The 14,007-nt window shown below is 43.5% G+C and overlaps 1 protein-coding gene across 3 annotated transcripts in view; it reads right to left on the bottom strand.

Annotated features, from left to right (window-relative positions):
- The window catches only part of MYPN (myopalladin), a 123,409-nt gene extending 111,231 nt beyond the window's left edge, over positions 1-12,178 (bottom strand). The window contains exons 1-2 of one of the 3 annotated variants that reach the window (XM_075610879.1): positions 12,062-12,178; positions 6,436-6,473 (exon numbers count right to left, since the gene is read on the bottom strand). In XM_075610879.1, coding sequence (XP_075466994.1) covers positions 6,436-6,473; positions 12,062-12,178 — 155 coding nt within the window. The remainder of the gene's footprint in view (positions 1-6,435; positions 6,474-12,061) is intronic. The other 2 variants (XM_075610880.1, XM_075610882.1) reach the window with 2 other exon arrangements.
- Between the last annotated feature and the right edge of the window lie 1,829 nt (positions 12,179-14,007).

The raw sequence follows: 14,007 nt of genomic DNA, 5'->3' as shown, positions 1-14,007 counted from the left end.
TATATAATATTCATGCCAAAGATGAAAAAGCTCAAACGGCCTCCACCGGACTTAGTAAACCAGCAAATGTATAATATAGCAACATATATCCATGTTTCGGTCCCAACATCAGACCTTGGTCAAGATATATATTCTATAATATTCATGCCATACAACTGGAGAAGAAGAGGGCGTTGTTAAAATACATCTCTTTTTCTTTCAAAAAATAAAATGGACCTGTAAGCATGTCAAGAAAAAAGTAGCAGTTTTTCTGGTGTGTACGAGTGGCACTCCGTTCCCATCAAGGACCATCACATTTTGACCACTGATTGTATGATCTACACATGGGGTGGACAACTCCAGTCCTCAAGACAGGTCAGGTTTTCATGATATCCCAGTTTCAGCACAGGTGGCTCAATCAGAGGCTCGGTCAAAGATTGAGCCACCTGTGCTGAAATAGGGAGTGATTAAGCCACCTGAGCTGATGCAAGGACTGCTTGAGCCACCTGAGCTGAAGCAGGGATATTCGGAAAACCTGACCTGTTGGGAGGGCTTGAGGACTACACCAGGGCTCTTCAACTAGTTCTCCAAAGGGGACATGGCAGATAACATGTAGAAGTTGGAGATACCACAAGCTTAATGAAATGTTAGATACAGTACATTTGAAGACTTGGAAATTATTATCTTTCAATATGTTGCATGCATTTATATAATATCTGTACCATACATATTTATATCACCTAATAAGTGAGTTTCAGTGGGATAAGCAACTAGTATGAAATTAGCAGGACCAGAGAATCTAAAGGCCACAAGAAGACCATTAACCAAGCCCGCTGACAGGGGAGGAAAGCGGGGACATCAGTCCCGGGCCCTGCAGTGGAGGGGGCCAGTCCCTGCAGTCTGATCCCAGAAGCCAGGTCCCGCTGGAAGTCAGGCCCCATTTCCGGTAGGGCTGGGGGGGGAGCAGAGGGGGCAGGGCAGTGAGAAAGAGGGACAGAGTGAAAGGGGGAGAGTGATAGAGAGGAGGGAGAGTGAGAGAGAGAGGGGGAGTGAGAGAGGGGAGGGTAAGTGAGAGGGGAGGGTGAGTGAGAGGGGAGGGTAAGTGAGGGGGGAGGAGAGTGAGAAACAAAGCAGAGAGTCAGTGAGAGGGGGTGAGGGAGAGAGAGGGAATGTGAGAGGGGAGAGTGAGAGAAAGAGGAGAGAGAGAGAGGGGGCGGACAAGGAGAGGGAGAAAGAGAGAGCGAGAGAGGGGACAGAGTGCAAGAGAGGGGGGAGGAGGCACAGGGGAAGCTGGGATATAAGTGCACCAGAGGGGGGCAGCCCCGCTGTCCGATCCCTGGAAGTCAGGAGCCGCTGGAAGTCGGGTCCAAGAAGTAGGGCTGGTGGGAGGAGACAGATGGAAGAAGTGAGAAAGGGGGGAGAGTGAGAGAAAGAAGGGAGAGGGACACAGAGGAGGAGAATGAAAGAGGAGTGAGAGAGATAGGAGTGAGAGAGAGGGGAGTATGTGTGAGAGAGAGGGGGGGATTTGCAGGTCCACAGATAGGGGGGAGCGGACATGCCCCCTCCCCCCTCAAAAACTCTGGACCCTTGGAAAGCAGTCAGTGGTCCTAACCGTCACAGACCGCATTTGGCCCACGGCCGCCAGTTAAAGAGCCCTGGTCTACATGGTACTGTTTAGAAACCGAATAGCAAAAAAAGAAACAAACGTACAGTACGTCTAACGTTATAACATTACAAAAGTTACATGTTCATTTAAATGAATAAGGCAGAGGGTGGTGTGTAATTCAATATAGCCAAAGAGGCCAATTGGGGTTTCGAGCTGTTCGCAACTTTAGGCCATTTTGAATTAGCCCCTTAGGCATTCATGGCTGGGTTTTTTTGTTGAAAAGTGAAATATAGCAAGGATTTGACAATCAAAATTAACTTTAAGTGTTACAGTATCACTGCTGAACTGCCAGACTGAGAAAACGTGAAATGAAATTACAGTTTTTTACACTGTTGTGTACAGGTAGATATTCCGTAGGCAGTAATACCTTTTAATGGACCAACATATGAATTGTACAAGGTTTTCTTGCACATAAGGTTTGGAGACTGCAGAGGTCTGTTAATCAGAATCCGACTACTAGCATCCCTCCATGTACTTGTACAGGTATAAAGAATTGTTGATTCAGTTGTAGTAAGACTCACTGTGTTCGGTGCCATGGAAAACCAAGGTTAAACACTGCTGAATATCAGAATCATACTTTATGTACTGTATGAATATCTTTATTTATATAGTGCCATTAATGTACATAGCGCATAACAGCAGTAATACACGTGGTAATCATATAAATAACAAACAATACAAATAACACATAAAGTGAAGTGCTTTCAGACATAAAAGTAGCATTTAGGAAAGGGAGTCCCTGGCCTGAAGAGCTTACAATCTAATTGGTAAGTAGGAGGAACGTACAGAGACAGTAGGAAGGTGTTCTGGTAAGTGCATCTGCAAGGGGCCAAGGTTTATGTATGAGGTGTATAGTATCAACCACAGAGCTACTCATATGCTTCGTTAACCAGGTGTGTTTTAAGATGGGTCCTAAAGGTGGATAGAGATGGTGCTTTGTCAGATATTGAGGGGAAGGGCATTCCAGAGGTGTGGGGCAGTCGGTGAGAGAGGTTTAAGGCGGGAGAGGGCTTTAGACACAAAACGGGTAGAGAGAAGACATCCTTGACCAGAACGCAAGAGTTGGGATGGTGCATAGCGAGAAATTAGGTGAGATGTACAGTAAGGAGGGGCAGAAGAGTGTAAATCTTTAAAAGTGAGGAGGAGAATTGAGTGTGTGATACAGGATTTGATTGGAAGCCAGGAGAGGGATTTCAGCAGGAGAGACACTAAGACAGATTTAGGAAAGAATAAAGTGATTCTGATAGAAGCATTTAGGATAGATTGTAGGGGGGACAGGTGAGAGGCAGGAAGGTCGGACAGCAGGAGGTTACAGTAGTCGAGACGGGACAGAATGAGGGCCTGTGTCAGAGGATTAGCAGTCAAGCAACAAAGGAAATGGCGTATCTTTGTAATATTGCGGAGGAAAAAACGACAGGTTTTAGCTACGTTTTGAATGTGAGAGAGGAGTCGAGTGTGACCCCTAGGCAGCGTGCGTGTGCTGCTGGGTTTATGATACTGCTTCCAACAGTAATGTGGAAGGCGGTAGTAGGGCCAGGTTTGGGAGGAAGTATGAGGAGCTTCGTTTTTGCCATGTTAAGTTTAAGTCGGCGGAGGGCCATCCAGGATGATATAGCAGAGAGACATTCAGAAACTTTGGTCTGTACCTCAGGTGTAAGGTCCGGGTTTGAAAAGTAATTTTCTGTGTCGTCAGCATAGAGGTGACAATTGTACAGTACTTCAGCCTATTATAAATTTTCCCTACAATAAGTCCCTAGTACAAGTCCCACAATCTAGGAACCATTGCACACTTTCATTCATCTTTTTCAAAAACAAGAAAAGTTGTAATCTATACTAAATAAAAACTTTATTTATTTAACGACCTTCTTCTTGGCTGTTGGAAGCCTTGGAGTGGGCGTGTCAGGCGCGGGTATAGGCAAAGACATTCAGTGTGCCATCTGTTGGATACATACTGAATTGCAATTAAATAGATAACCCCACAAATAATTCCGCCTGCTGATCGTAGCTGCAGATGAGCCGCGGCGAACAAAATGTTCACGCGTCTGTAAGCTCACACTTTGTCACGGTACCAAAACCAGTAAATCTTGCTACATCTGTATTCTTTGAGAAAGGGCGTTTGCCTGAAACGCGTTAGAGTGTGTTTTCCCCGTTACTATGTCATTTATTAAATATTTTTAACTCATGAGCATTGGTTGCTGGCCCCGTTATTTCAGCTGTGCACCGCTTTCTATCCCTGGATTGTTTTCCCTTTTAAAGAACCATAAAGATATATTTAATTTGCTTCCTGCATGAGGATTTTTTCAGCTGCTGTCAAAGTGGTATTGTGCTTTGTTTTAAAACAACAAAACAAATCTAAACTTGTTTAACAGCAGGACAATCCTATTTGGCCCTTGTTTTAAAAAGAGGAGAAAGGGGCTTAATCAATAATATTGCGATAGTGCCAACTTCAATAAGGATTTCCATGCAACCAACACTTTATTGAAAGTGCATAAGTGCCATGAAAACCTTTATGAAAACCTTTATTAAAGTTGGCACATCAAAGGGAGAGTCTTTCTGAAATATGTCCCATTTTCTTTTTTTTTTTAAAAGTGGTGTATAAATATGTGCACAGTAACTAAAAAAGTGGAGGCACCCTGGCTTTGTAAATACAAAAATAGTGCTTCTCCATAGCCCCCAGAATCATCCCATTTGTACCCACTGTCTTTTTGTGCTGATAGTAAATTGTAGAACACTTGGAATAGTTGCCACCAGTGCTTACATTTTAACTCCTTGAGTGCTGGAGGGGCAGTGGCACCAGAATGCCACAGCCTCGCTGGCAAACGGCTCTCACGTGACCACAGTATCCCTCGGAAATGGAAGAAAAGGAAGCCTCCTCTTCCATTTTCCTTCATAACAGCCATGGAGCGCAAAATGAGCACTATGTGGGCAGGACATAGCCATTACGTTATGAGTGCCAGACCCCCTGCATTTGTGGCACCCAATAGGGTTAACAGCTTCATCATACATTGTCAGTTGCTTGCCATAGAAGGGGCTATACAGACATGTCACCTCTCACCGATTGAGGTGGTGGCGTGTAGGGCCCAGACACTGGTGTTGGTGGTGGTTGGGACGAGTACGGGTGGCACTGGTCATCATCTGATCTCAGCCAGGATCTCTCACTCCCCATCCCTGACAGGTGGGCTTACAGTATCAGCAATGTCACAGCTGACCAGAACAGTAGCCTCCAGTACTGCCATCATGACCTCCTGTCCCCTTTGGGAAGATGGAGGAAAGTGCATCCAATGAGCGGAAACAGTCATATAGTCATAGAGCCACCTGCGCTGAGGCAGGGATATCCTTAAAACTCGACCTGTTGGTGGGCCTTGAGGACTGAAGTTGGCCACTCCTGCTCTACACAGTGGGCTTTTTATAGATACCCCTACTGATTTCTTGTCTATTTTATTGACGATTTTTAGGTACCATTTCCCTTATACAGGCATACCCCGCTTTAACATACGCAATGGGACCGGAGCATGTATGTAAAGTGAAAATGTACTTAAAGTGAAGCACTACCTTTTCCCACTTATCGATGCATGTACTGTACTGCAATCGTCATATACGTGCATAACTGATGTAAATAACGCATTTGTAACAGGCTTTATAGTCTCCCTGCTTGCGCACAGCTTCAGTACAGGTAGGGAGCCGGTATTGCTGTTCAGGACGTGATGACAGGCGCATGCGTGAGCTGCCGTTTGCCTATTGGGCGATATGTACTTACTCGCGAGTGTACTTAAAGTGAGTGTCCTTAAAGCGGGGTATGCCTGTATTGTTTTTGTACAGTCTGTCATTGTCAAATCTCTGGTGCATAGATCAACTCCCGCCCCCCTTTTGCCTATTTTAAAGGCTTCCCTTTGTACTATTTCTATACTCCATGTAGCTCCTATTTCCATTTCTCAGCACCAGCGGACTTTATTACTGAGCGAACAGGCTATTCCCAATGCGTCTCACAGCATCTCACCTTATTTTGTTCTGCTTGCTTCCTATGTCCCTTTCCCCATCTCTGCCTCTCATTTCTCATTCCCAAATAGTTTTCTAAGGGATTCATTTTCTCTAATAAATCTAATTCTCTTTTTGATCCCATTTTGTCCACAATTTAACCCCACGAGTGCCCTAATGACGCACAGCTTATCGTATAGGGGCTGTTCTCTGTCATTGCAGAGTACATTCCAGTGGCAGACCCCGCCCCTTCCTCTTCACTGCTAGAACCCAGAAGCGGTCATGTTATCGCTCAGAAAAGCGGTCATGTGATCCTCTGGTACTGAAGGGGTTAATAATATACCTCAATATAGGTTAAACAACCAATCAGAATACTGTTTTATTACAATGTTTTCACAGCAATGCCATGAAGATGTTGACACAGCCGTTATTATCGGATTCTGTTCCCAGTGAATTCTGCTACTTAATTAACAGTCTGTATTTTAACCGAAAAAGCAAGGGAAATCAAGATTGGGCTGCTACCAAGGATGTTTTTTTTTTTTTTAAAGCAAAACTGCTCCTTTATTAACTTGTTTTAATGTATCAAGGGAAACGTAACATGACACTTTTGCTACACCGGGAATGCATTGGTGCTTCCAAGGGAGTTCATGTTAATTTGCCCAATAAATAATGAACTAATATTGCATTCACTTTTTAGGTAATTCATCCAAAATAGAGATAAATACATCATATATTCAATGTTTTAGGATATTGGGAAAATAACACTTGCGGTCCGATAGGGGGACTTGTGTTTAACACATGGAAGAAAAACTCACCCCGTTTCTGCTTCTGGGCGATAAGAAATATTCTGACCCTAAAAAAGTAACAGAAATTATTTGGCATTGAATTTTAAGGAATATGCTACTTTGCTTATGTAAACATGTTTTCACATACTTAGTGAGACTTAATCGTGCATTTTGTGAATGCCGGTTAACAAAATAATGATAAAGTTGATATATAGCTACACAGGTTTTGTTTGACTTAGATTGTAAGCTCTTCGGGGCAGTGATTGCTTTCCTAATGTTACTTTTATGTCTCAAGCACATATTCCCAATATGTGTTATACAGTATTATGATGTCACGTGCATTACTGCTGTGACCCGCATTGTACATAGATGGCGCTACTGTATATAAATAAAGATATACATACATACAATATTTCAGTGTATAATAAGTCACACCGGCAGTTGGCAGCCATTCAAATTCTACATATCAAAATAGTGACGGAGCCATTATATTAACCTCAAATAACTACTCACAAAATTTGTTTTTAACATAATTGGGGTTAGTTATTAAAGTTGCAAAACAGTGGCAATATTCAGGAAAACCATAATAAGAAATAAAACGTATTTTCTATGCTGCAGTTCAAGCTGTCCGTTTTAAAATATATTGATATTTTTTTCATTTAATATGTGTATAAATACAATCGCTGACAAGTGATTAGCTAAATTGCCGATCGATCCGTTCTCCTGTACTCGATCGCTTTGCTCAGGGTTATTTAATTCAGTTATTGCTGAACTACATTACCCAAAATGCAAGGTTCTGTGTGGAAGATCATGTGACCAGGAAGTTACTAGATACAATTGGTGCACTGCTAGAGAGAGGGCAGGGCTCAAGAGCCAGAGCCTGTCAGAAGGGGTAGGGGGTGGGAGTTTGTAAATGGGCCTATTAAATTAGAATACATGAAAAATGTCTTAATTTTTTTTTAAATGCTACAAGTATTTTCTCATAGTACAGAACTGATTTATTAAAAACCAAAAAAAAAAAAAACCACACATCTGCAGGATATTGCTTGAACTGCAGCTTTAAACACACAATATTAATTTGTTTGCCAGGTCATTAATTTGCTTTAGTAAATCTGGTGTTGTTTTCTGCAACTATTTTACAGTCAGGAGACTTTGAGAAACAGCCCATTAATATCAATGGTCAGACAGAAATAGCAACAAGTGTAAAAGATGGAGGTAGGGAGACAGCAGGCACTCCCCGTTATATAATTGCATGGCTTGATTTGTTCTATTATGTCTAAATCACGGGAGCTCAACTCTAGTCCTCAAGACCCCTGAACCGGTCAGGTTCTCAGGATATATTAGCTTCAGCACAGTTGGCTCAGTGTTTGAGCATCGGCGGACGACTCAGCCCTCCTGTTGCCAGCAGGTATATGTACCATACACTGTAGTAATGGAGAAATGTCCCACCGGGTGGGGGAAACACCGTTACACATGTAATTGGTGTTTCCTTCTAAAGTACAGATCATTTTTAAAACAGCATTACCTCATGCCCTTTTTTGTACCGGGATAGGGAGCAAGAGGTCCTCAGAGCTGAACCACATACATTTCAGCTCTGGAGATATCTGGTTCCTGAGATATCCATCGGAAGAATTAGCAGCGGTACAAAATAGCGGTGTATATCCCCAGCACCAGGCGAGTCCATAGGAAGCTGCAATGAATAACATTACGGTTTCCTATTGGCCCACGTAATGTGGTAGATTAAACTGCAATACAATTATTTTACCGGTAAGTATCCCTTATTCCAGGGGGTCCCTGGAGGTGAATATTGCGCGTTTCAGCTCCTGGACAGTGATGGGCGAATGTGTCAACGTTCGGCCTGCAAATGTTTCTATTTCTGCGCAAACTCATGAAACCTTTTGTTATTCAAAACCATGTGAAAGCAGCAATTACACTTAAGTCTACTGTATTTCGTCGTTTTTTTTTTTTTTGCTGCCAGGTTATTTTATAAAAAAAAAATTAAAGTTCATTTAACTTTTATTTTAGAAAAACAATAATAGATAGAGGTGACTTTTTTTTCGAACTCAGACAAATTCACGAAAAGTTGCATTTGCCATTTTTGCAGCGGATAAAAAATTTTGGCGAAAAGTTTACCAATCTCTACTTGTGAGACACAGTGCTTCCTATCCTGGTAAAAGGGATGGGATTTAAAAAAAAAAAATCAGACAGCTACTTTAAAGTCTTAATAAAAGCTTTGCCCTTAGGCCGAGTCCATAGACGGACAGGCCGTGCTGAGGCATGCGGACGCTCCGCGCTGAGCCCCTGCATCCTCAATGAGGATGCCTTGAGAGGGGGCTCACGCGAGCGTCCGCAGGCGTGCTGACGAGTTGGAGGTTTCAGCTGAGCGCCAAGCTGTTTTTCAGCGCGCTGTCGGCTGAAAACCTCCAATCACAGCACAGCAGCGTCAACGCGCCGTGATGTCGGCGCCGTGACATTGATGTCAGTGCGTCACGGGCGATTGGCCCAACGACGTCACTGCCCCGCCTCCAACCACCTCCCCCCGGCTCCCTTCGCGCCCGCTGGCTCGCCTGCAAGTCCGTGCAATCACGCTGACTGAAGCAGGCGTGTTAGCGTGCCTCCGCTCTCCCCACCCCTCTATGGCCCGGGCCTTAGGGTCAACACTTTGATGGAATAAATTAATTCTTCTCATCCATGTTTCAGTCTAAACTTCTGAAGTTAAACATGAGTTTGATGGAGGTCTCGCTTTGGGTCGTTGTGGAGAAGGAGCGGCTCAGTGAGTAAAGACACTGACTGGCACTGAGTTTGAAACAGATACAACCTGGTTCAATTCCCGGTGTTGGCTCTTGTGACCTTGGGCAAGTCACTTTATCTCCCTGTGCCTCAGGCACCAAAAAAATAGATTGTAAGCTCCACGGGGCAGGGACCTGTGCCTGCAAAATGTCTCTGTAAAGTGCAACATAAAAACTAGCAGCGCTACACAAGAACATATTATTATTATCGAAACGTTGCAGGGAAAAAATAGTTCCATAAATAAAAGTTTTTGGTCTTAAGCACTGAACTTTATCAAGATGTCTGTGCGTTGGATAAAAACATTCATGGAATAAATCAGGAGCCTCGTAATTAAAAAAAAAATGACTATAAATTAACAAAGACAATAATCCCTTTTAAAAATCAAATATTTTATAAAGAAAGCACCAAAAAGACAATTGGTGTCTAAACTTAACAAGTTACCGTCATTTCTTGACTATATCAAAAGGATGTGTTCTGACCATGTCACAAATTTGTGTCTAAGAAGCTTACATGAGACTAGAATAATTCCTTTCACATAATAATATAAACTGGAGTACTGGTTATCTTGGGGTCTGTGTATCAAGGCAAAGTGGAGCAATTCTGAATCAAAGTATAATATCTGATTGCTTTCATGGCATAGTGTATGTTTTGCTTGTAAATTGCACTATGTTTACCTTGATACATAGGGGACATGTACAAACAGTAGAGATACTGTAAAGGTGCTGCCCCATTTTTTCCTGGTTTCCCTGATTTTAGAAAGACTTGCTATGCCATCCTGACTGTGAGATAAACAATTGGAGAAGTTTACCAGAAGTTCACCACCAAATATATCTGGTAAGGAAAAGCAAACTAAACTGCTGCAAAAATACGTGCCCCATATTTATATTGTTGGGATGGGGGGGGGGGGGGGGGGGAGATACATGTAGTTTAAAAACTTCTAGTGCCAAGGGGCACAATGTTTGGTATAAAAAATTTGAGAAATAGAAAAATGACAAACAATTTACTGGAGTTTTAGATTTTGCACCAGTTTTAATATATATACACGAGTGCCCATAGACCAGTGGTTTCCGACCTTTTTTTGGTTAAGGAACCCACAATTCTCTTAAATTCTGTGGAACCCCAATGCTCTCTAGTCGTGTGTCCAGGATCAGATGCATTGTTAGGAACTCCAAACCTCTCTAATAGTGTCTGATATAAGATGTATTTTAAGGAACCCCAACCCTCTAATAGCGCGCCTGAGATCAGATGCATTGTAAGGAACTCCAACCCTCTCTAGTAGCGCGTCTGATATCAGATGTATTGTAAGGAACCCCAACCCTCTCTAATAGCGCCTCTGAGATCAAATGCATTGTAAATTCTTCTGTATTTGGTACAGTATTCAAATGACCTGAAAATTGCAGGGAACCCTCTAGGGAAGCCCAGGGAACCCCAGGTATTCTAGGAACTCCTGTTGAAACACACTGCCACAGACCCTTCTGTATTTTGCAGGAAGCAATATTTAACCATAGATTTAAAAATGGAAACTGTGCTTTGCTTTAGTGTTACTCCATTTATGGAAATAAACCATTTAAGATCATGGAGCCATTTGCAGGCTAATGTCAAAAAGAAGATTTAACTCACACAAAAGGGCCTTTAGCCTTTAAACTTGATACATGTTGGTCATATGAAGTACATTTACCAGGAAATTCACCCTTTCCCAGACTGTGAAAAGAAATACTGCTAGCTATTATTCAAAGAAATTTTATTGAAAAACTAATAGGCAAAAACCAGGAAATATTGAACTGTGGGTGCATGGGGTGATGTATCAGGCAAATTTGCAGCAAGAATTGGTGCAAATTGCAACATTTCAATCTTGTGTCTTTCTTGCATCAATGTATCAAGGTCTTTCCTCCATGTTATGAGCCGTGTATGAGTTTGGGGAGTGAGAGATATATCAAACTCTGTCGCCACACATCCTTTTTTTAAAATATATATATATATATTATATTTGCGTACCAATAATCTGCCAGGTATAAGGGAGATGTAAACTTTTCTGTCCACAAATGTGTGTCAAATGTAGGAAAGGAAACACATTCCTACATTTGACACCATTGCAAGTAGTAAATTGAGTAATACGTCAACGCATTCTATATGCACATTCTGTACGTTGATACTGTACATCTCCCCTTCACTATGTGTCGTTGGGGGTTATTTACCAAAGTATCAAAGTCTCCTACAAACAAAACTGCAGAAAAAAGGACCTGTTTTATCACAGAATACATACATATTTTAATCTGGTACTGTATATGCACCACTTTGTGCCTGAGTTTGGTGGCCAGGAGAACTGGATAGATTACAGCAAACTGCTCAACTGCAAAATCAGGGAGAAACTATAACAAATAAAACATCGCACCAGACATAAAATTGCTTTTAAAGGTATTTGTTGCTTAAGATTTGCCTTGTTTTTACAACCTGGACACTTTGGGAGTTATGTATCAAAGTGTTTTTTTTTAATGTGAATAATCACTTATTCAAACAGCCGCAGTAATCTGCCAATTAAAAAAAGAATCATTCTTAAAGGATGAAGAAACTGTTAAGTTTAGGGAATTTCGCCCCAAAGGTTGCAGATGGCAAACTCGTGTCACGTTTTGCCGGCCAGAGACTTTGGGGTCTGTTTCAGAAAGTGTCTGCAAGATTGGACCAAAAATGGGGCCAAAACCGTGCCGTAGTTAAAGAAAACAAAAGCCTATTGAAAGCAACATGACGTTTCTTATTAAATCTGATGCAGCTTTTTTCCCCTCCGCTTTGCAGCCGGTAAACTTTAATAAAAAATACCCTTTTTCTAATGTAAACCACTGTGAATAGGAAGACAAAGAAGGTATCTTACCATGCAGTGTTTGGGTGCACATTCAGCATCTGCACTTGCTCCTGTTACATGGCGTTTGGTCTCGTGCGTTCCTCTGTCTGGAAAGTAAGGGCTGGTTTCTTTTTTACTTTTTACCATGCTAATTATAGGCACCTTCATCATCCTGCAATGGAAAAAGAAAACATAATGCCTGGCCAAGAACTGAAGTGTGTGCAGCACTTGTAGCTGCTGTTTACTTAGTCTGTGAGGATCTTCTAATAAGGTTTAAACAAACCTACAGAGGATCATTTATCAACGCTTCCCAGCTGAAAATGCACCTGATTTATTAAAGAAATAATCCCTTTAATCCTTATCAATATTTTTCTTTGATAGAAAATAGAATGCGGTATTTTTGCACCACGTTTGCGAAGTGAGGTAAAATGTGATGCTCCAAAATTAGAAAGAGTTCCATCTGTAGCATATGTAGCCCTTTTTCTGATGCTCCCAAAGAGACTACGGGTACTGCACACAACCTGTGGCTCCAGGAGATCTGAGCCTCCGCTAGCTGGGAGCCTGGGGTACCACTTATTAGCGCAGCGCCTCCACTTAACCAGGATCCCCGTTATGTGAGATTCCCCTGGGCAAGAAACATAACAACACACATATGATTGTAACTGGTTTTTACTGTAACGCAATAATAACCTCTTTATAATGAACCGTGGCAATAACACATATCACATATACTATAACGCTCATAACACTAGTGGCTCGGCCACTCTCATGAGGAATAACGTCTCCGTCCCCTCACCGTGTGCCCCACACACACCGTGTCCATGTATGGTACTATATTTGTAATGGCTCAGTCCTTTGGCCACTTCACCAGTGTCCCCCAAAGAGTTATACCTAAGGCGGGATCAGCGCCTGTTGACCGGTGTTGGTGCACTTGATGTAAATAATACCTTCCGGTCACGGCGGTGACCGGCAACAGCATCAAAAAGGATCAGTTGATCCAACACATGGCTTCCAGATGTCACGGTGTCCAGCCCTCTGGTCCCAGATGACTGTAACCGCCGCAACTCTGTGCTTTGTCTCCCTAACCGGTACTCAGTAAGGGAATGACGTTCCTATCACTATAGGGCTTCCCTGCAGCACAGCAACCTACTGTGACTCAGGGATTCTCATAGGAGCCTGCGGGGAAAAGCTGTCCTATGCAGGCAGGTCACTGACCCCCTGCACCCACACTACCTCTTCCTTCACCTCCCGGATCCCCTCTCACTAGCTCAACCTAATAACTGCTGCAGCTGCACTGCACTCAACACTGTGTCTTCTTGTCAGCGCACACAGCACTGCAGCTGTGTCACTGACAAGACTACACACACACCTAAGGGCAGGGTCCCTACCGTAGGGGCCTTCCCTCAGAATCTACCCACTAACCTAGTGGGGAGTGGGGCCTACCTGGGACCTGGGGATAACCTGACCTGGTGTAGGAGCCACTTGCTCCCTACACCCTTCCTGCTCCCAGCTCCAACTGCCATTCGCAAGCCCGCGAAAAGTATCTCTTTCCCTGCTCTAGGGAATCCTGGCCTCTCATTGGCCACTCTGGGGCACCTGGGGTATCCCTCCCTATGCCTCATGGGAACTGTAGTCCCGTGGAGGCTGTTGTTGCATTGGGGCCGCGTGCGCGCTTGTACTGCGCATGCGCGACTCCCTAATGGCCGCCGCAACTCCCTAGCCTTATCTGCGCAAGCGCGATCACTGCGCATGCGCAGTGCATCCGTAATGGCGGCCCCCGCTAGCTGGGTGTGCCGCCGAGACTCCCAGGACTCGGAGCGCTCTCTGCTCCGGCCCCCACCTTTTCTGCGTGCCGGCGGGTCCGTCGCTGCCTCCGGCGGCACCCGCGACCGCTCGGCATGAGCACAAGGGGGTCTCTGAGGCTGAAAAGAGACCGGGGCTACACATATATTAAGCATAATAATCCAGATGACAAT

This window comes from Ascaphus truei, chromosome 8, assembly GCF_040206685.1.
Source record: "Ascaphus truei isolate aAscTru1 chromosome 8, aAscTru1.hap1, whole genome shotgun sequence".
NCBI classification, from domain to species: domain Eukaryota; kingdom Metazoa; phylum Chordata; class Amphibia; order Anura; family Ascaphidae; genus Ascaphus; species Ascaphus truei.
Note: the sequence above shows the minus strand (reverse complement) of the source record. Positions and strands in the feature narration are given on the sequence as shown.